The sequence below is a fragment of the Neodiprion lecontei genome, chromosome 2 (assembly GCF_021901455.1).
Source record: "Neodiprion lecontei isolate iyNeoLeco1 chromosome 2, iyNeoLeco1.1, whole genome shotgun sequence".
Lineage (NCBI taxonomy): Eukaryota > Metazoa > Arthropoda > Insecta > Hymenoptera > Diprionidae > Neodiprion > Neodiprion lecontei.
Window position 1 is genome coordinate 20,128,374 of NC_060261.1, and position 23,318 is coordinate 20,151,691.

Below are 23,318 nucleotides of genomic sequence, written 5' to 3' on the forward strand. Positions count from 1 at the left end.
GACAGAAGTTTACGTTTCAGAGCTTTTCTAGCGTTTGCAAAAAAAATATCAGTCGATACGACTTTATCCAGTTACGTTTGATATGATTTTTTGAGAAAATATACAATATAGAAAATTTTACACGAAGTCAATAAATTTTCATGTTTCAAGGGTTTTTTCGGGATTTTCAATGAAAAAAATTTATTAAACACGAAATAGGCGGATGTGACCTTTTCCCATTTATAAATGGCTAATTTTAGTGTAGATATGTGTTTTGAGTGCTTTTCTAGCAAATGCCAGGAAAGGAAAAAATTATACGCCCTTTTACCACCAAATTCGCCATCTTGCCGCATGCGTCCTTGTAGTTATTATTGAAAATGGGAAAAGGTCTAATTTTCACCATGTCTTCTGACGGAACTTGCCGCCAACGAGGTTACTCCTCGCCTTATGGCATATCAACGATTATTGGATAATACTTAGGTAAAGTGATAGATTTAATAATTGAATCTTTTTACTGTAAAGCTCGTGAGTATTGAAGTGAGGACCTTGGTACAGTTGAATACGAGTCGTGGGAAGAAGATCACAAACAAAAATGTTCCACCAATCATGAAGGGATCGCTGGAAATATGAAACTCGATTGTATGGTGGAAATATTTTTGACGTCGATACATAAGTATAATGTCCGTTACGCGAATTACATCAAAGGTAAAGATTCAAGGACTTATAAAAGAATTATAGATACAAATCCATAAAAAGAACAAGCGATAAAAAAATGGAATGTTGGTGAAGTGCAGACAAGAATGGACACACGACTTCGTAACGTCAAAAAGGCGAACAAAGATCTTGGCGTAGAAAAAAGCTAATCAACTAGCTAACGGTATATTATGTTCTAGATATTGAAACGTTTTCTCATTCTAAAGATGAAATGGAGAAAGCCGTTTAGGCAACATTCAACCACAAGAGCTCAGCCGATGGAAACCAACAACGTGAAAATTGTCTTCGGAAAGAAGACTCGTGGTGCGCTTGGCAAACATCAAGAACAATCGGCGGTTTGGATGAACATATTCACAAGAATGCATCTCAATTCGTTCGAGATACTATTCCACTTATTCGTGAGGACCTTATAGTTCATGAATTGTTAAAGCGGTGTGAAGAAGGCTTCGGGCAAAATAGTAACGAAAGCGTCAACTCCGTCATTGGGTCAATACCTTCAAAAACAAGTTTCAGCAATGAGGATGTCATCGAAATTGCTAGTCATATTCCGGCCAGCACTTCCAGCGATGGCTGTAAGAGCATCCAGTTGATGATGAACACCATGAATCTACAAATCGGAGATCGCTGATACAGTTTATGCATGAAAATCAACCAGGAGTGTTGCGTTGCAGCAGGCGTCCCAGCTCAAAGAAGAAGCCCTGATGATGCTCAGTCAGCTGCCGGAGGGGTCATGTATGGGCCAAGAATCGCTGATGAAAGATAAAACACAACACCGCACAGTCACTCGAATAATCGCGCATATTTACTTCCTTCAGCAATTATTTCAAAACTATCTTTTTCAACCTAGTTGCAAGTAGATCTCGAAAACTTTCAATCCGATTGACTTTAAATTTCGATACAATATCTACAATGTAACGTACGACTTTTGTGTAGACCCGATTAGTTTTTTTTAAATTTATGTCAGAATTAATGTCTAATTCTTCCGCAGGATATGGAAAAAATACCCTTATTTGTTTTACTTCAAACCGTATCTTCGAAAACGTTTGTATCCTTCACAATATGCCCCTTTCTGTACTGTAGTGTGTGTTGTGTGTAGGCGCATATCGTTCTACTATTTTTGTGTTCTTTCCCACAAATGTCACCATGTGTGTCGTAGTCGTCATATTTCAACACCCTATGTTTTTTTCCTTGAATTTTTGTTAAAAAATGAGATTTTCTCGTCTTTGGCATACCATACTTCGACTGATAGAAGAAAAGAAAATCAGCACCTACATTTGAACGAACCTATTCACGAATCAGCTAATTTTTTTTAGATGCAACATGACATTACGACAAAGAAATTCAATCATCCCTAACGAATATGACAATCGTGTGAAAAATTTGGAGGAAATCGGTGAACCGTTTTCCGAATATTTTGAATAGCGTTCTTGAAAAGCATATTTTGAAATAATCGCCTTTACAGTTTGGCAACGAAATAACGCGAGGCAATTCGGTCACTCGTCCGTTTCTCAATGAAGCGCCCGTAACTTTCACAATTTTGCGAACACTTAGATAAAATTTATACACGATATTCTTCATACTCCAAAAAAGTCACAACAGTTACATAATATGTAATATTATGCATTCGAAAACTTTGTTTTTCACTTTACCGTTAACCTGCAATTCCAGGACCATACATTAGACCTTCAACAGCGGTGGCAGCATCCTCAGCAGCGCGATCCGTGACTGCCTTCGTTGAATCTTCTCTTCATGGGTTGCGTTGTGAGTATTTAATTTTGACGCTTAATGCATCCATAACTTGTAGATATGATTTTTTCCCAGAGTTGAAAGACCATGTCGCGATGTTTGCGGTTATGTTTATAATATTTGAATCGCTGTGGGTAGTTTTGAGTGCTACCTGCCAAATCACGTCATTAAAACTCTCATTTGAATCTTGTGTGTATCTTTCAACGTAGCGTTGTAATGAATTTTCAAATCCTAGTTCTCTGAAAAATGGTTGTATAGTTTTGGCAACATGCGGATGAAGAGCGGGTTTATGCTGGTAGCTGTTGCCAAGTACACTATGAATCGCTTTCTGGAAGAAAATGATTGTGCTATGGCTTTTGGCCGATTGATTTCATGTGAGAAGAGGTGACCATAATCGCTTTCTTCATCTTTCCTACAGAATCACCATACGTCTTTTCGCGAGACCATAATAATTCTGGAGTTTGTCAATAAGGTTGATTCACCTGTTTCTCCAAGTCCTTTCGTATTTCTCTTACAATTTATAAGTCTCGTGACCATTCTGCTCTGGACGTGATCACACGTTCATAAGTTCACATACTCTTTCTCGGCGATTTTTGTATCTCCATATGCCCTACCAACTATGCCCTTATAAGTTTGAGACTCTTTAATACCTATATAGTTAGTACATTATACTCCGCATTTTTCTATCGATCGTCCAAATATTTCACATATTGCTTCAACCACCACCTTGCCAGAAGAACCCTCGTAGTTTATAGCACATTTATCTTTGTAATTTTTGCTCAGTCCTTATACTCAGCAGTATTTTACCAAATTTCGATAGACTTGAAAACATTTCCACTTGATATTTATATCAAGTACCTAGCCAATTTAATGTCTAATGACACTACATACAAGGGATTCTCCGTCAACTCGGCCACTTTTTTTTCGACCACCTCAGATCTGCCCCATAATTGGTTACATCAAAGTACTACTGAAACGTACTCTATGTGAATTTTTTCAGGTTTTTTAATTCATTATTTGAGAAATTGCCGTTTTTTTTCAAATGAATATATCTCGGAAACTTAAAGTAACTGAAAAAAAATGACTCCACATAAAAGTTGTAGTTTGTTGTAAACATTCGAAAGAAATTTTTGAACAAATTTTTACGTTCCGGTAACGCTGATTTTTTACCAAAAAAGGAAAAGATTATTTTTTTTATTCAAAAAGACCCCCTTTTTTTGCTGAAACAATTACAGAGTCTTTCAATATGTGTGACAATATCGCCAAACAATCGCCAGAGTAGCACGGATCCAGGTTCTAGGGTGAAAAAAAATGGAGCCACACAAATTCGGTCGAGGTTCCGGTATAAAAAAATTAATTTATGTGGCTTCATTTTTTTCCCCCTAGAACCTCAATCCGTGCCACTTTCGCGATTTTTCGCCGATATTGTCACACATATTGGAAGACTCTGTGATTTTTTCAGCAAAAAAAAGGGTCCTTTTGAATGAAAAAAATGATATCTTCCTTTTTTGGTGAAAAATCAGCGTTACCGGAACGTAAAAATTTTTTCGAAAATTCCTCTCGAAAGCTAACAAAAAACTACAACTTTTATGTAGAGTCATTTTTTTCAGTTACTTCAAGTTACCGAGATATATTCATTCGAACAAATGTCACGTGCGGAGCGGTCTCGCACGCGATGACTTAACCCTCTAGGTAACCGTAGAGGTTTATATTTAATTTTTCCGTGGGTAAGTTGGCGATCGCCCTCTACAGGACGATCCTTGTGAAATGGATTAGAGGATTTCAATACATTTAGTATGTTGCAGTGCTTTCCCCACAGATATGTCGCGTATGCGGCTGACAATACAGGCGAATCTGTGGAAAAAAGTTTCCTTGTGTCACCGTACATAATATTCTCCAATCCGTTTGAATGGGCTGTCCATGGAATGGTTCGCACTATGCTCTGTGACGCTATCATTGCAGCTGTTATCTTGCAGGCAGTTTCCAATTTTGTCGTCCGACCTTCATAGTTCATTTTATCCTCCGACGTGTACACAGCGATTCCACCTAAGCAGTGGTACGTATTGTAGCCATCCAAAGTTCCAACGTTGTGATCAGTATGATCAAAGGCATGCTGCACACAAACATCATCATCGACGACGAATTTCGGTGGATCCATAATGACTGACGCCTCGTACTGTTGTAGTTGATAATATGACACGCAGAAGCCTAATTTATGTAGGACATCGATTATGAACTTGGATCCGCATTTTTAGTGAATGTAAATTCCGATTGCCAGCTGCAGATGCGATGTAAAACCGGGGCGTCGGACGAGAATTACTATACAATGGGCTATTGCACTTTGTTGTACGTAATATCGCTCTTCATTGTCATCTACATTTTCCAGTGAATTCGGTGCAAGAATTTGATCAATATGTGTACGAAGAAGTGGAGGAATATCTCGTTGCACTGAATGGAGAAATTTACCAGCTGGTGTATAAGAATCGTTCTCATAATAGTGATTCTCAATATCTTTTCGTACGACCTCAGCTGCAACGTTTACAATTGCCTCTTGCTGTTTTTTATTAAGGGGATCTGGATCACGATACCAGTCACCACATAGCTTGGTCATACTGAAGCATTTGTATAAAATCAAAATTTCGCGGCCTCGCTGCTGCAAAACGTGGATGTCTTCTCCAAAAAGTTCCATCAAATTTCGATACAAAAGTCTTCTTGACACACATGTGCTGCCCGTAAGATGAAGTAATTCAGCCGCTGTGAATTTTCCTTTTCGTGAATCTTTTATGTGCTTGGCAATGAGTTGAAATGCCGAATCTATTTCTGCCGCTCTTGAAAGAGTAGCTGACTTATCGGATCGGATTTTCACAAATTTTTGCATGCATGTCAGGTGGTATCGCGCACTCACTTCAAGTAAAGATTCGACATCTCTCAATCTATGTATCACATCGGTGGCTGTTTGATCGTTTCGCTGTGTAGCAATGTCGAGGAGCTTTTCCTTCATATGGTCGACCCGCACTAAGTAGCCTTGCTTATGACGCCAATCCCAAGGCCGACCGCATAGGAAGCAGTTGAGGCGGAAATCGAATTCATTATGCGTAGGCGCAGATTCAGAAACTGTCGACGATGTTCCCGGTGTTTCAGCAGAAGATGTTGATGGAAAACGTTATTTTGCGGCTTTTGCAACCAAATACCGTTTGCGGCACCGGCTATGTAAGACAAGCGCATCACTATCGCTCCAAACTTTCGATTTCGAATCACCAAGTTCTCTGCTTTTTGCAATGAATGATCGGAGCCCCTTTTTTCGTACATTATCGGTATACGATGTACCAGCCTCCAGTACTTCATCGCATATAGTGCATACCGTGTTCGGATCCATGAATTACTTTTTTCCGATGATCACCTTGCAGAAATTCGTCTAAATAAATATGAATTTAATATTCTTATACGTCCTTTATAATACAAACATCATAGTATTGTAATGAAATAAAATAGTAATAACATACTGTACTCACACTTATTGCATAACTTGTTTCCTTCGGAAATCTATTGCTCAGTATTTTAATCTTTCTGCGTGACGCACCTACCAAATTAATCTTAGAAAGAAAGTTTTTTTTTTAATCATGTAAGGTTTCGTATTGCTATCTTAAATGTTAGTGTCAATGTAGACATTTCCCAATACAACAAAGAGAAGGAAATAAAAAGTTACAGAAGGACGGCGGCGCATACGCAAAGGTACACGGGTGCCTCTAATCATGTTAAGAGATATATAAAGTGAATATATAATACAGTTATAGTTCGGGAGCCAGCGACAGTTTAGATTTAGTCATTCCAAAAAACGTTTTTGAAAGTGAAGGGTTTTAGTAAATATTCATATACTCACTTTGTACATTAAAAGTGTATGAATAAAAAACACTTTACTATGGAAATCGTCTGTGATACGAAAACTGCATAGACGCGCTGTATTTGGTGATGAAAAAAAATACGGATATCTGAAACCACAAAAGACGAAATTTGATGAAGTAATAATCAACTTAATAAGTTAACGAAAAAAATATTTAGCTTTGTATTTACTGGGGGGAAAGTGTCCACCTGATGCAGTAAACGATGCAACGCGCTCGCGCGCTTGACGATGCGCTGCATCTTTGACTGCATCATCTGGACACTTTTCCCCGACAAAAATAAAATTGCATGTTTTTTTCGTTCAACTTATTAAGTTAACTATTACTTGACTCAATTTCAGCTTTTGTGGTATCAGTTTACTCAGCGCATATTTTTCACTTGTTTACCTGCAAAGCATAATCACCCACTGAACAGTCACCTGAATACGTTTTTCTGTTTGTTTGCAACATAATAAACATGTCAACATTTTCAGCCCTTGGTCATCAAGAACTGTCGCTGGCTCCCGCACTAATACGACGACAGCTAACCCAACGTAACTTAGGAAAATTTAGAAAAGAATCGATATTGATAAGATAATAAATTATAGAAGGACTTACGTCAGATACATGAAGGAATTGGAAAATATATCGTTGTAATATTCAACTAAACTTGTAATATTTCAGTAAACTTTTAATATTTCTAAGTAAACTTGTAATATTTCACTTTATGCACTCAAAGCGACGTACGTTTGCTCTTTGCTCTGTGGACGCCCGCACTAAAATGAATGCGGCGTCTATTCAACGGTTTTGGTTTTTTAAAATTTTTTTATAGTATACCAAATACTATATATATATATATATATATATATATTAAAACGTTTCGAGTTTATTTATGCGCCGAATATCGCGAGAATTTCATACGTAATATGAAAAGTAACGCGGTGGTTTCGCACAAACTCGAATATCGTATTAGTTTTAAGAATTTCCTGTCTCGTAAGTAGAACGGCAGGATTCGGTCTCTGGACTCGGAAGGAAGGTGGAAAATAGTTACTTGTTAATTCTTTGATGAGCTCCTGGAAAAGGTTGCTAGAGTTTGACCATTTTAAATTGGTTTTCGAGATAGCCTCAGAAGTTGTTTCATCACTCTAATGTGCAATGGCACGAGTGGAATAAACCCATCATCACAAGCCGTATGAACGGTTGAGGGTCAAACTTGTTCTGTGCTTGTGAAGCAAGACACGGAATAATCGCAATGAGCGATTTACTCGTGAGGCGAGAAATTTGTTTTCCAATTTGAAATCTTTGAATAATGATTAAATGTTATATCTCCAAGAAGTATGACAGGAAAGAATGTCGTGAATTTACTTTTCCTATAATGTTAAGAAATATTGTTGAAAGGTAAGAAGGAATTGGTTTCTCTTATTTGGTTTGATAATGATTCGTTTCGCAAACGGCAAGACAGAATATTATTTACGTAATAGCGTGGTGGTCAGAAGGACGGTGTTTGACGATATAAAATCGTCGTTGACGAGTTATTATTCGGTATTGATAATGATCTGTTCTGCGGACGGCAAGACAGAATATTATTTATGTGATAGCGTGTTGGTCAGAAGGACGGTGTTTGATGATAGAAGATCGTCGTTGACGAGTTATTATTCGGTATTGACAATGATTTGTTTTGCAGACGGCAAGACAGAATATTGTTTATGTTATAGCGAGGTGGTCAGAAGGACGGGAATTCTACGCAATTATACCGTCGCCCATATCAAGTCATCCTGTCGCAATACAGGAGACTCTTTAATGGTTCAGGGGCCCTACCTATGGGTCAGAGGATTCTGCGACGATCACCGTATCTGAGTTTTGACGTCAGTCGCAATGCTGAGCTTAGTTCAGATACGGCTCCCTAGTACCTGAGGACTTTTATTAAAAAGAGACGAAATTCGTTAAATACGTTGAATACCCTCCTTCGATTGAGAGTGGTGTTCGAGGGTTCTTGCAGTAACGAGTACACGTCTCGTGATCGTGAGTTGTGTTGACTGCTGGTTCCTCGTTGAGATGTCGTGCTCCGCTAAGCGAATGTGCGGATGTGTCCCGAGTCGGACGAATAACTGATATACTCTTGTGTATGATATACGATAGATGATAGATAGATGTCGAGCCACATTTGTGCTTGATTTTTATACCTACTTGTCGTCTAGTTTCGCAGATTTTGGGAATGGTGATTGGCCATGTCCCTTGAAGAGGGAGCACGGTAAATCGCGTGATTTGGTTGGTTTATTGGTATGTAGTGGGATTACCGAGTGTGTAGTAGCGAGATTTGGGCTTGTCACCGCCAAGCACTATATTTGGGGGCACGGGTTGACCCTCCGGTGCCGGTTCGCTGGTGAGGCGTCTCGTCACAATATATATATATATATATGTATATATATATATATGTAAGTTTGTGGCCTGTTTACCCAAACTTATCTATGAAAAACAACAAACACGCTGAACGGGTTACGGAAAGGATAACCAAGAGTGACCATCGCGGAATCATCGCCTCGGGAGAGAGGGGAGTGATTGACAGGCGCTCGAGACATCCACTAGCGTCATAGTGAATGCTCAGTAAAATATATTGTAAATTATATTATAAATTATTCTTTTCACCAGTCAACTAAGCCTACAATCCCGATCGTCAAAACCGACATTGTTGTTGATTTAGGTGACTATAAGTGTTATAATTATTTTTGTTATTATTTATGTAATTATTTGTGATTGGTGTTAATATAATGTTTTAGTATCGTTTCTACATCAACCCAAGTCGTTGAGACTCAGGAATTATTATTTCCGCAACCCTTTTAAGTTATCAGAGTCACGCTTATAACTTAAATATATATATATACATATATATATATATACATATATATATATATATATATATATATACATATATATATATATATACATATATATATATATATATAATATTAATTAAATTTAATAAATTTTAAAGAAATGAGATTGAGAATAGAGGGCAGTAGAATATTTATTTAAAAATCCGATTCCAGATTTTAAACGTCACGCTTCTTTTAACCCCCAAACTCAACCGTTTAATTAATCTATCGATCGTTGTCACGTCAACCAAGTCTTCGTTCGTCCACTGTCTTCTCATAGATTGAACTATACGAACAACGTTACACTACCCCCCACCACTTTAAGTTGCCGCCCCGGCATCTATCTAAAGAAAAACCGGGATGTAATTGTCATGGTCCATCCAAATTTCAAACCCGACCTCGTTACACTGTCCTGGCATTCGCCCAAGTCCCGAGGGAAAACCATGACTAAAAAACCTGGGAAAGACAGTGTATACATTTCAAAAGCTGATTAAAGCATAATGAATTCCTACTCTAAAATGTACAGTCTATGTCTCAAGTCAATACTTAAATATTTCATACAATACAAAAACATGAAAATTCTTCAGTGTTCTCTTCTTTTTCTCTTTTCAAAGTGATGTAGCATCGCTCTTCATCCAAGAATCGTCCTTGTTGGTTTAATAAATAAAAATGAAGATCATCCTTCATTGGCAGGGATGAGGAAAGGAAGGGGGTCTTTCAAGGCACACAGATAACCTGAGAACTAAACAAAATTACTAAAAAAAAAAAAAACAACAAAAAAAACTTTCATTTTATTTTTGGTTCAACGCAAATAACCATATCAAAACGAAATTCAGCCAACCCGAAGTAATCTGACATCAATGCCCTCAAGAAAAAGTATTTTTTTCTTTTATTTTTTTTTTGGCTCTTTTCCGGGACTTAGAATATTCCTTCAATTAGAATTAATTATAATAAAATAAGTTTTTTACTTTTTTGTTGTTTTTTTTTTTTTTTATTAAAGGAACAGACTACCCTCATTTCCAAGACAGCCACCTTCAAGCAATTACTAAACTCTCATCAAGCCTGATAAGCTAAATGGCATCCACACCCAGATTCTCCGGAAATCCTTTCAGAACGCTTATTCTACACCTCCCCAGTGTATTCCGAATTAGCGTTCAAGATTCATCTAGCCGAGCAATCTTCCATCACTTTCCGGCATCGATGCTCACTGAACTGGCACCATAATATTTCTTTCTTTTCAAATTCAAAATTTCAAATTATTCCTCACATGGAGCCAACCGATCGAAATGAACGATCTTAAATTTCCCTTGAGAACCTTTTGGAATACGAAAGATGACATTGTTTATTTTTGTTCTCACAAAGAATGGCCCTTCCCAGTTCCGTTGTAATTTCGGGCATTTCCCTTTAATTTTACGGGGACAATAAAGCCAAACTTTTTGTCCAGAAGAAAAGGAAATCATGTATGATTTCAAATCGAATCTTGCTTTGGCTTTGTCACTTTTCAAATTTAAATTATTTCGAACCTTCTCATGTACCGAATTCATTTGATTTTCAAGCTGAACGATGAACTCAGGAATATTGTGAGTCTCATCGTTCGATGGAGAATTTCCAAGAAAAAGATTGAGAGGAAGTTTGAGTTCTCTTTCCAACATCATCATCGCTGGAGAGAATTCAGTTTTTTGGTGTTTAGATGAACGATATGCCAAAAGGAAAACAGGGATCCATAGATCCCAATCCTTTTGGTTATCCGAAACAAATTTCGACAAATATTGAAGGATAGTTCTGTTCAAACGTTCAACTAAACTATTCGATTGCGGATGTAAAGGAGTTGTTCTGGTCTTTTTGATACCTAAGAGTTTTAATGTTTCTTGAAAACTTCAGATTTGAAATTTCCACCCTGGTCCGAATTTATTTCCAGAGGAACACCAAAACGAGAAATAACGTGACTGATGAGAGCTTCTGCGACCGTAGTGGCTTGAAAGTTGGGTAGAGAAATCGCTTCAGGCTATTTGGTAAAATAAACCACGGCGACGAGAAGATATTTGTTTCCATTGGTTGATTTAGGAAAAGGTCCAAGGATATCTATAGCAATTCGTTCGAACGGGCAACCAACATTGAAAGTTCGGAACTCACCTTTGGTTTTAGTTGAAGGTCCTTTTTTGGCGAAACAAATTGTACATTTCCTGCACCAATCTTCTACGTCTGGTTCGCAAGAAGCCCAATAAAACTGTAGGCGAATCTTCGCTGAAGTTTTATTCATACCAAAATGTCCACCCTAAGGAGATTTATGAGCCTCATGAAGAATTCTTGAAATTGACTTCTTAGGGACCAATTATCAGACCATTGTAGAAAAATTCGGTGACTCCCAACGTCTGAAAAATAGTTCATTCTTCAACTCGAGAGAGCCCCAATGGAGAATGTTAGAACATATATATTGTAACGTGGCATTTTTACTGCGCGTTCGACACGGCTCCTCGAACTCTAGACGGACCATAAACTTAGGGAGCCCGCGGAGCAGACCGCGGCTCATTTCGGAAAAGAGCGCCAGGACAACAGTCACGCATCCGAGACTCTAAGAGGGGACCATCGTCGGTCTAGCGAATAAGACTTTTCAGGATTTTTGTTTATTTTTTTTTTGGGTGGCGAGTAAATGCGGCCTCAGACAGGGGATCGGCAGCAAATTCGAACGACGTTACTGGATGGCAATCGCGGCGGATCGCGACGAACGGAGGGCCTCACACGAGGCTACGGAGAGAGCGTCAACGGAGAGCTCTGCCGCGAGGGAATCCAAGGCGGACGAGATTCCCGTTGGTGGCCGGCGAGCCGTAGCCCCCCCCCCCCTCCGTCGCCCAACTGACGACAGGTACCCTCGCGAAGTCGTCACCACGCCACTGCCAAGCTACGGGGTACCAGAGACTGGCCAGCCAATCAACACCCCGCGACAGCGGAATTCAACGATAGCGATACGTTAGACTGTAAGAATTTCGTAACGAGAACCCCAATTAGATCGGGGGAATTTTGACTACGGATAGCGCCTATGTTCGGGGCATGTTCGAATTGCGGCTCCGATTTGCAGGACTCGTCATTTGAGTCATGGCGATGTCGCGTAGTGGGTGGTCGTGGATCGAGCTTAGTGAGAAAAAAAAAAGAAAAAAATTGCGTGCCATGGCTGCAACGGGAGTCGAGGAATTCCTCGGGTGGCTACGAAGTGGTAAGCGCTTGTAATTCTTTGCGGGCATATTTCGAGCGCAAGTTAGATTGGCACACTGATACACGGTCGGCCCACTTAATCTTGGAGTTAGAGTAGCGCTCGAAATCTGTTTGCCGATCTCCTTGATGATGACCGTAGCCTGAGTTTTCGCGATAACGCGTAGAGTCAAGTGGATCCCTGTAAAGTCTCGCGTAGAGTCACGGTTTCGAGTGGGGAACAATTTCGGTTCGAAATTGAGTGCGGCCAAATTCCGCTGCACGGGGTCTCGTCGAGTCTGCGTACGTAAAAAGGGTCACCTCTCGGGGGGGTCGCGTGTTACTGTGCGTAGATGCTCGGTTTAGCGGGAAGGGTTGCGAACTTTGTGGAAATAGTGACTACGACTGGAGCTCGGATGCGTCATAATACGCTACACACCCGCACGATCAGAAAAGCTTCCTAGAGTTATCAATTCGGTCGCGATTAGCGCGTCGAGTCACGTCTTTTTGGTTTAGTTTACGAATTCTTGTGCATCAGTAAGGTGGTGACTAGCGCCCGTAGAAATAAGACATCACCGAGATTTAATCACGATTGCGATTAGCGCGTCGATTATGATCTAGATCACGTTTTTGTTTAGCGGTTTATAATTACGTGACGATTAGCGTCGTAGTCGAGGACGATCACGGGCAGCGCATCGAGTCCAAATCTTGTTTTTGGTTTTTGCGAGTTAGGGTATTATTAAGACGGCGACTAGCGCACGTAGGCCGTAGAGGTCTCCTAGATTTATTCACCTTTTTTTTTATTATTTGGTTTGTTTCTCCCTTCCTTATTTCTTTTGGATTAAATTTAAGCATTTGTATTTGGAATCGCGAAGGACGACTTTCGCAGTAGTATTATTATTTTTACTTTTATTTTTTTTTGTATTATCGCTGACGAGAAATATATTATTGGAATTTTATAGTGATTTGGCCAAACCACGCGTTGGCTTACTTGTGTTGCATCTCTCTCTACCCAAAAATTACCCCTCCCCTCTCTGCGGTACTGAGCTATCGAGTATATGGTCGCGGTATTTCGCATTACCGATTTCGAGGCGTGTTAATCACGCCAGGCGCCCAACAAATTTCGCGATATTGTTTTAGGTCCAGGGTACATCGTGGACGCCGATTTATTGTGCACGAGGTAAGTTCTCGGTCATTTTCTCCGAGTGACCGAAGAGCGGGAAAAATCCACGTCACAATATATATATATATATGTATGTATTAGCGCGACGGCAATGCATGCCAGCCCGAGTCCGGTTGCGTGCGCACCCCGTACCATCTTTCAGATGTGTCTTCCGCCCACGCTTTTGTACCTTAAGCACGTTGTATGCGAAATCCGAGCAAAAAGTTTGTGACGTCGTCTTTTATAAGAAATAGTGAATGCAATATTTTTTTATTGAAAATTGAATTAAGACGCCGTTAGAATTGCGAAATATTCACGATAAGAATAGTAAAAAATAAATTTTTGATCCGAAAAGCGAAAAAAATAGTCGAAATTGTTCATGTTTTTGGCATCAAGAACGATATTTATCGCCGCGTCTGTACCCACTACAGCTGTAGAGCCCTGTCACGGATAGGGAACGCGGGGGACAATACTAACGCACGACACGAAAATTCGGTCGTGGCAGCGTCGCATGAACCTAACCTATAGGCCACCCGAGCTTGAAACGAGTGACGAGTGATTTACCAATAGTGTTGAATTTTCGAAAGTTGTTGTCGGACGAGTAAAAAAAAATGAAAAATGGAAAGAACCCGCTATAAAGGCCGATTTGTGCGAAAAAAAAGCTGGATCGGAATTTGAAAGCCAGTTTGGAACAGCTGACTGCTCGGGATTATTCTCCTCATGCAATCTTCACGAACTTTCCCTACTTTCGGAATTAATTACGAGATAACGACGTGGTGGAAAAATATTAAAAAATTCTAATGGATCCAAAATTTATTGAATAAGATGATACTAGTTTTTCAAGCATTTCTATTGACCCGTTTTCCAATTACATATGCAAACATGAATTTTGTTAGGTATTTTGCAGATTTTCACATAAGCCCTGTGTTAATTTTCGGATTTTCAAATTCGATTTATTCTCAAACGACGTGGTCAATCGTATTGAAATTTGGCAAGAAATTTGGAAATATTACAATTAAAACTTGAGCAAAATTTTAACAAAATCTGTCGAAAAGGGTGTTTTGCATACAACGTCCTTAAGGACATTAAAATAAAGTAATCCAAAGGAATCGTGAAATCCCCGTGTTTGTTTAAACAACATCCTTGTAAAACCGTGTGTCGGTAAGCGAACGGACCCGGCGCGGGCAATTTTACATACACTCTTATGCAAAACGAGCACAGCCTTATGCACAGCGCAAATACCCGCGCCGTCGCTCCGCGCAGCCAACTCGGCCGGCCAGCCTCTCTCCATGGTCCGCGCCGGCCGCGAGAGAACACTATCAGCCAGTCAATCCACCGGCACCACAACACCCCCGGCTCCAGCCGCACTTCACCTCAACAATGAAAGACAATCGCAAACGAACAAAAAAAAAACAGTCCTTTTCAGGATTCTCTTTCTCTTCTCCTTCTTCCTATACCCCTTTCTCTCTTCCCGGCCCCTTTCCCAAACCTCTCTTTCTCTCTTTCTCTCTCTCTTTTCATTTTCTCCCCTTTCGTCCCTCTCCACCGTCACCATCGCCCCCTTCTCACCACCCCCTCTCCGGGCCCACGCGCCCGAAGTCCGTGCGAGCAAATCAGGAAATCCCCCCACCCCCTATCCTGTCCTAGATACCACCCACGCCAGCCATCTAAGTTATTCGCAACCGTCACAAGCTTATAACAAAATATTCCTATCAAACCAGCCATGAAACGGGCAATAAATGCCACAATTAGACACTGCGTGTCAACCGGCAGGTATCTTCAGCACGAGCAATGCCCCACTGGACCAAATTCACGGTGCTTCTGCAACAGAAGTGTGGGAGAAGAGCCGGAAAGCCATGCAAAAATGCGTCTAAAGCTCAACCTGAGAGTAGTCCACAAGCTGAAGCCTATACGAACGCCTGATGACCGATGATTTACTAGCCTGGTGTGCCCGAGGTGCGACACAGAATGCTAACGAAAGCTTGCACTCCCTGATCTGGCGGAAATTCCCGAAAGAGATATTCATCTTCAAAAAGAGAATAGAATTAGCAAAAGGAACCGCAGCTGCTGAATTGAACATGGGAACGCTCCATGTTCAAAAGGCAGAGACGTCAGTGAGGTCTGAGAAGGTGGCTGATGATGCAAAAAAGATAAGCCAGAAACGAGATGCTAGACGAAAGCGTAAAGCTGAATGGAATGGAATGACGAAGTCCAAGAAAGCCAGACGAACAGTGAATATTAAAAAAACCGCTGAGGAGAAGGCTGAAACAGAAGCAGAAGGGATAACGTATGACGGTTTCTTCACAGGACTAATTTGCAATCAATCAGCTGCAAAGTTAAATTCAAGTGCGTTATTGCATAGTAGACTGGAGTTGAGGCTAGATAAATATTAGTTGATCGTTTTCATTTGCTCAATATATTCTTGACATATTTGTCTAGCCTTAAAAATCATTCTACAATAAAATAATTGGATTTTACACTGCCTTTACGTCTCGGATCGAGTTTATTGAGAATTGAATGATTCTGGAGGAAGAAGCGAAGTAAGAAGAGAGTTGACCTCAAGACAGACACGCAAAAGCCGATTCGATAGAAACTGGCACCCAGGAATGGAATTGAAGATCAATAAAAACAGCAATAGGCACTGACGAGCTACACATGATTTATCAATATTATTATTAACGTTCTCAGATGAATCTTGAACTGAATTCAAATATATGCAATTAAAAAAAAATTTAACAAATTGTTACATCAGGCGTACAGCCACACGCCTCCCCCATCTCTTTACTCTCCCACATTCCTTATAGTAACTTTACGGTTTCTTTCCAGACCTCCTATTTCCATTCTGGCTCACGCCACTTGCTTTTGACCCAAGTCTGCCAATTCTGTTCCACACTGTTCGGATATCTTCACCTTTCGTCTACTCTTGCTTTTTACGTCGGATTCATTCTTATTCTAATGTTCGACACGATCAATTCAATTCCAACACCCAACAACCTCACGTATAACCTTTCTTACTGACACTGGGAACAACACACGTCGTTTGGACTATTCTACAAATTCTCCAACCAAATATATAGCTGACATCCCGAACATACCGACGGTTATTCAACCTCATCCCAACTTCCGGTTGTGCTAGAACGTAAAAGCGAAGTCGAACCAGTTTATTCCTTACCGCTCGTAGATAATTGATGTCCATGGAATTAACAAAACCATGAATTTTTTTCCTTTTAACCCAATTTTGTATGGTCTAAATCAACCTTCAAGTCAACCAAGTCAAAGTGTTTTATCTCTACAGTAAATAACTCATTCTGTTCACACGTCATATTTGCTTCTGAGAAGGTCATGAAACTGAGTTCATTTAATCGCATTTACCTCAGAACTATATTTTCAGGTATTCCAAAAATTCTTTGCGCATTAGGTTTCATCCAATCATTTTACCCTTTGGCAGAATTTCAGCTACGGTGAATATCCTCACGGAAAAAAAAACCCCAACTTGGGCGTAAATTCGTACCCCTAACTTTTTTCTTATGGGAAATTAGTATTATCTATGAGTTGGGAATACGAATTTACATCCAAGTTGGGGTATTGTCCGTGAGGGTATAACTTCTTTCCCAGCGTATAATACACGAACATTTGTAGCAAAAAAACATGTTCTTGAACAATTGAGGTAATAGTTTCAATGCCTTAGAAAACACTAATCAAAAATTTCTTGCAACAATTCTTAGTCTATGGCATTAAATGTTTCCAAAAGCACTTTCAACCATCTACGATGAAACCTAATGCGCAAGGAACGTTTGGAAGAAATCTTAGAAGAAAAATGCATAACTTTGGAGCTACTTCACTTATTAAATTGAATTTTGGATCAGGTTCTAGTTTTAGGCTTGCAAATAAATGGTTAAAATTTCAATGCAATTGATCCAAAAAAACTGGACTGTTTTTCCACCGAAATCTCTCTTTAATACGGTAATTTCTATCTGGAAGGAGGTTTTATGCAACATAATATAACGTAGTTGAGAAAACTGTCAAAGATAAACTTAAAATTATCTTAAACTGATGTGAATAACAATGACGGCGCCTTGATCGATTTTTCGAATAATATCAAGTATGACTGAATCTTTCGTATGAGGTTCAATGAAATCTCTGACTAACTATTAGATGTTGTGGAATCTAGTTTGTGGAAAATATTGTAAAGATCTTGCCTGTATACATGTTGACGGCAAGGATTCTTTGGAATCGGACAAACAATATAACACAGCCAATAAGATCCGTTTGTTTGAACTGGGGCAGCCTTATTACTCGGTTAGTTGAGCATAAAAGGAATTTCAAATTATTGCCCTTGCAATTGTTTACTTAACATATTGCACTTTGACCGCCACATAAATTACAATACTACGAAAATACTGTACAGGTTATCTACCTATATGGGATCACTAATTATAGATATGGGTAATATTGTGAGCCGTGATAAATCTTGTATTGACGTAGAGACTTTTAACAATTATCATATGAGTATTATAACAAATCATTAATATTGAGTTAAAATCTGTTCTCAACCTATCATCTTTTTGATCTTTGAAATAGTAACGGACACATATTACTGTCTGCTTGATCTTCCCTAATTGTAACAATCCTACCATTCAACCTGAGAAACGTTACAAATAACATATCCTCAAGTTTTGGTGTGAGTCTTATTTATCGCATTCTATTGACTCAAAATGTATAGTAAAAATTGCACTCTGAAATATTCACTTCATTTCAGGTCAACAACATGGCCATACCCTCAGGTCAGCGCGCAGTTTTTTATATCGCTCAATTTTCACTATCAACCTTACGGTGTACCTGAATTTTTCAATCACTTATATATAATTTCGATGTAACTTTTTTGGTTGTTCCAGCTGCCTTTCAGTAAAAATCGCAAACTTTTACCATCAATGTGTGAATGAGTTTCCGTTGTACAGCGAATTACATCCTGCTCTGATCGGCTCATATCACAGGGTTTTATTTTTATTTTTATTTCCCTATCATGTTCTATAATTCAATTCAGAGGTGAAAGAGCCCAACATTAGCCCTGACCTGGATCAATACGTTAAAAAAATTAAACACCCAACTTTTTTTTCAAGTAACTACATAGACATATATCACAATGGTCAAGAAAATTTAGGTTCAAGAATGGAAGTGTATTAATTGATATACATCAATGATAAACATTGATATTCTATGTGAATGTTCAATGTGTAGAATTGAGAATCTTTGCATTACCTGTGCTAAATAAAACAGACACCAGGCAATGATAGTATTGTAGTAAAGTGCGACGTTGAACGAAACCACCGCACTGCTTACACCGATACCAGCCAAGTATGGAGATACCTAAAACACCCAGTTATCACTTAAAATTGTTGAAAAAATCAAAAAGTAAATTGTAACGTCATTCAAATTTGCAACTGTATACGACTAAGGAAATAGGCAATACAAAGAACTGTAGCATGAATCATATATTTGAAGTATCTTGTATGATTATTCACGAAATAGTGTGGCTTTCTTGTGCAATTAAATTTGATTTGTTTACACATCCCCTAGCGATGAGATCAAAGAATCCATAATAGGCACTTATTGAATTTTGTTTTTCTAGCACATATTCACCTGAAATTTCATCAGCTTAGAAATTGTATCGCAAATTTTGTTTATGATCTATAAATTAACAAAATCGGGAGGCGGAAATATGACCCGAAAAAATACCACCAGAAAAAATATCCGCTGGATCAAATAACTCCCGGAAAAAATATACCACTGGGAGTTCGGTCTCCAGATGACATGGGTATAATCGAAAGCACATCACACCATCCTGCACGGAAAACTCGGAAGGTGACTGTCGCAGCCTGAAGGTTAGAATAAGTTCGGCCTGCTTTCTGGGCAACAACTACCGAGTTTTGTGGTTTCACATCGTTCTTCAAATATTATTAACTATATTTTTTTCCGGTAGACATTTTCCAAAGAATATAACTATTCTTTCAAAAAAGAATATAGAATAAATGAATTTCGTCGGAGATGGTCAGTGATTGAATATTTATTTATTACTATGTTTCTGTTGGACACGGCCGGCCATCTTCAGGCTACAGAATTATAAAAAAGGAAAAAGAAAAATAGTAGTGTATAACTTCTCTCTGAACCTGGGCTTGTTTGTCAGAAACCGAAATAAGGTGGTCCTGTTCTTAATATTACATTATATGTTGTATCACAGGGTTGTAAACAACTATAAGAAAAATTATAAAATTAATAGCTAAGCTCGTCGATTAATTGATCATGGATCGAAATCGAGCACTTGTGTTTGTAAATTTGAAGTTGCAGAGAATGTTTACGATAGACAAAGTATTAAGATACTAACATAAATTCCAGGTGTTGAACAATTTTTTCTCGAAGCTTTGTTAAAACATTGATACATTTGGATAGACAGTACTTACAAAAATTTGCGACAACCTTTGGACTAGATGTTCTTAAATCGCCATTATGTGAGGAAGTGTCTTCTTTTTCGGAAGTGCGATTTTAATCGGGTATCGAGAGTATAGATCTTGGCTTTGTGATTGGATAAGAAGAGGTGTTGTGACGATTGTCCGATGTATATTTGTGGGCAATCGTTACAGTTTATTTTGTATACGGCATTAATTTGATCCATATTTGGAGTTTTTGTTTTAAGTTTTGAGAAAATGGCGAATTAAGAACATCTAGTCCAAAGGTTATCGCAAATTTTTGTAATGTAATCTCAATCCAAACGAATCAATGTTTTACCAAACCTTTGAGAAAAAATTGTTCAACACCTGGAATTTATGTTGGTATCTTAATACTTCGCCTACCGTAATCATTCTCTGCAACTTCAAATTTACAAACACATTTGCTCGATCTCGATCCACATTCAATTAATCAACGAGCTTAGCTATTAATTTTATATTTTTTTTTATAGTTATTTACAACCTTGTGATACAACTTAAAATATAATATTAAGAACAGGACCACCGTATTTCGGTTTCTGACAAACAAGCCCAGTATAAGGGAGAAATTATACACTAATATTTTTATTTTTTTTTATTTTGAAGCCCGAATATAGCCATCCATGCCCGGCAGAAACGTAGTATTAAATAAATATTCAACCACCGACAATCTCCGACGAAATTCATTTATTCAATCAACACACCATGGTCATAAAATCCAAATCAAAAAAAAATATATTTCATTGCGAAGAATATGGAATATGCAGCTTATTTAGCTATATAAACTAGAAAAATAAAACAGATAATTATGCTCTCTATATATAAACTATGAAAACAAATAAAAAAATTATGTTCTCAGCATGTCACAAGTGCCGAGCCGCACGCTTAATAAGTTCGCAATTTTCTTTGAACACGGCAGAATGCAGGGGTATTTTTTCCAAGGAATATTTTTTCCGGGGGTACTTTTTCGATGAGTATTTCTTCCATGGTTTTTTTTCCAAGAGTATTTCATCCGGGATCCAGCAAAATCTCGTACATGAATCTTTTCAGGACTGTTAATTTATGATTAAAGAAGTGTTATGAAATCCAAAACTCAATATCGGCTGATACTATTTCACGTAGATTATGAGCCCTCAATTTACTGATAATAATTTGTAATATGATAACAATTTACTGTCTTTACGTTCAATGATTACCGATCAGCCTTGACAGTAGAAAAACATAAATAGAAAATCGTGCAGGATACGGGATATGAAAAAGTCGATTAACCTGATTCCAAACTCCAATGGCTCCTTTCCGCAGACGCTGCCCGATCGCCAGCTCTAGATAGAATATCGGAATGCCCTCAATCGCGAGCATCACAAAGTAGGGGATCAGAAAGGCCCCTGTATCAGAAACATCAGTTTTACAATATTTCAAATGCGACATCAGCACGATAATATTGAATAGTACAAAAAATTTTTGAGTGAAAACAATTTCTTTGAATGGCTATGAATAACTGTCTAAAAAAGTCTAAAAAGAAGAAGATCGTCATAATTTTTTTTTAAAAATGGACGAAATCACTGTTCCGAACTCTGGCTAAGAACTGTTTAGTCGAATCCACTGGGAACTTGTTATTTAAAAAATATGGAATTTTTATGAAAATAAATTTATTTAAAAAAAGAATTTTCGCACCAGGTATTTTTTTTTTCACAGTTCCTTTTTTTTCTTTCAAACAGTTGACTCTCTTGCTAAAACACGTTGCTGGTCGATGAGAACAGTCTTTTCGATACTTTAAAAATCAGCAAAAGAAATTTATGATATTTTTTAACTATAGAAAACTCCCTCAAATTCTGTGAAATGTCTTTCCAGTTATTCAAATTCTGAGGTTAATTCATGCTCGGCATCCGAATTTTAAAGAGAGCTTATCATTAAACTTTCCGAGAAAATTTTCCATCAGATAGGTCTCGCTTCCAATCACACAAATTACTTGATCTTGTCACATCAAATTCGCACCTCCTCCATTTTTTTGGGCAAGATATGGAAACCGCCAAACATTTCCAAGCCCCACAGCGTAGCCGACGGTTGCAAGTAAAAACGTGAGTTTGCTGTCCCAATTTTCTCGCTCATCTTCCCCAGCTTCCGGTCGGAAAATGGCTTTAACTTCAGTGCTGCCCAGCTTACTGCCCCCGCCTTCGTCACTCAACTTGTTCTGGAAATGGTATGAGATAAACATGAAGACCATAAATAGTCTTTGAAACTTAGTGACCGATTGTCTTACCTTTGTGTTTGGGCTGGAGTCGTCAAAGCCCGCGTTTGTAGCCCCATAACTCATGGCGGAGCTGCTCTTTTGATTCTCGACGACAAGTCGGCTTCGCATCTCCTTCATCTCCAACCTGTCTACGCTCCTCTGCGGCTTCAGATCGCGTGAACTCTGTCGACACACGAGGTGAGCCGTGTTTGCCATCTTGGAGTTGTGTCTCGTTTGACGCGTTCCAATTTCGTTTGCGGTTCGTTTCCACCGAGTGCGTGAGACTCGTTAGGATATCAAACCATGGATCAGCAAGTACTTGCAGACTCTAGAAGATACAAATACCTAAGAGATTATTACGGTCCAGAAAAAAGTGAGCACTTCTTTTTTAACTCTCATTGAAACGGTAACTATTTTTCTAGCCGGATTTGGCCTTACAAGAATTACCAATAACAATTTTAGCACATTCGTATCCCGAACCTTTTAAAATCTAATATTATTTCTCTTACTCTGAAACAATATTTCAAATTCCCTTAACTCGTAAGCTTTATGCTTCAACCTTTTCACTGTGTGGCGAAGATGAGATTTTTATGCAACCAGTGTGTGAAACTAATTGTAAGTAATTGTATTTGATTTGCTGCTTCCGTGATAGAGGTTTTCGAGATCATTAAACCTAAACACGGCATCAGCAATGCAAAATTCGAAATGGTGGTTCCAAATTTTGGCAGAGGGGATTTTAAAAAATGTTGGATCGGTACCAAAATTAATATTTTACAGTTTGTAGAAGTCGCTGAGCACAAAGTATGAATTTGCGATTCTAGATATTATATTTGGTTTCGGTAGCCTCAGAAATTTACAGAGAAACATTCGACAAGATTCGACAATTTTCCAAAAGTTTTACCTGCTGTTGATTTCGTTGTTGTGAATTTAGAATTTCAGATCTTGTTCTTCCAATTTTTTTCACGCATGCCTTTCGAAAGTTTGGAGATGCAAAATGAATGCCACAGCCGCAAGGAGGACGTAAACAATCAATTTTTAGTGATTGCTCAATTCGATTAAAGGTCTTTT

General features: G+C 38.6%; 1 protein-coding gene across 1 annotated transcript in view; it reads right to left on the reverse strand.

Annotated features, from left to right (window-relative positions):
* The window catches only part of LOC107225548 (sodium-dependent neutral amino acid transporter B(0)AT3), a 511,620-nt gene that overhangs the window by 365,693 nt on the left and 122,609 nt on the right, over positions 1-23,318 (reverse strand). Inside the window, exons 5-8 of the mRNA XM_046730574.1 lie at positions 22,281-22,578; positions 22,016-22,211; positions 21,290-21,405; positions 18,798-18,905 (exon numbers count right to left, since the gene is read on the reverse strand). Of these exons, the coding sequence (XP_046586530.1) occupies positions 18,798-18,905; positions 21,290-21,405; positions 22,016-22,211; positions 22,281-22,466 (606 nt within the window). The 5' untranslated portion in view covers positions 22,467-22,578. The remainder of the gene's footprint in view (positions 1-18,797; positions 18,906-21,289; positions 21,406-22,015; positions 22,212-22,280; positions 22,579-23,318) is intronic.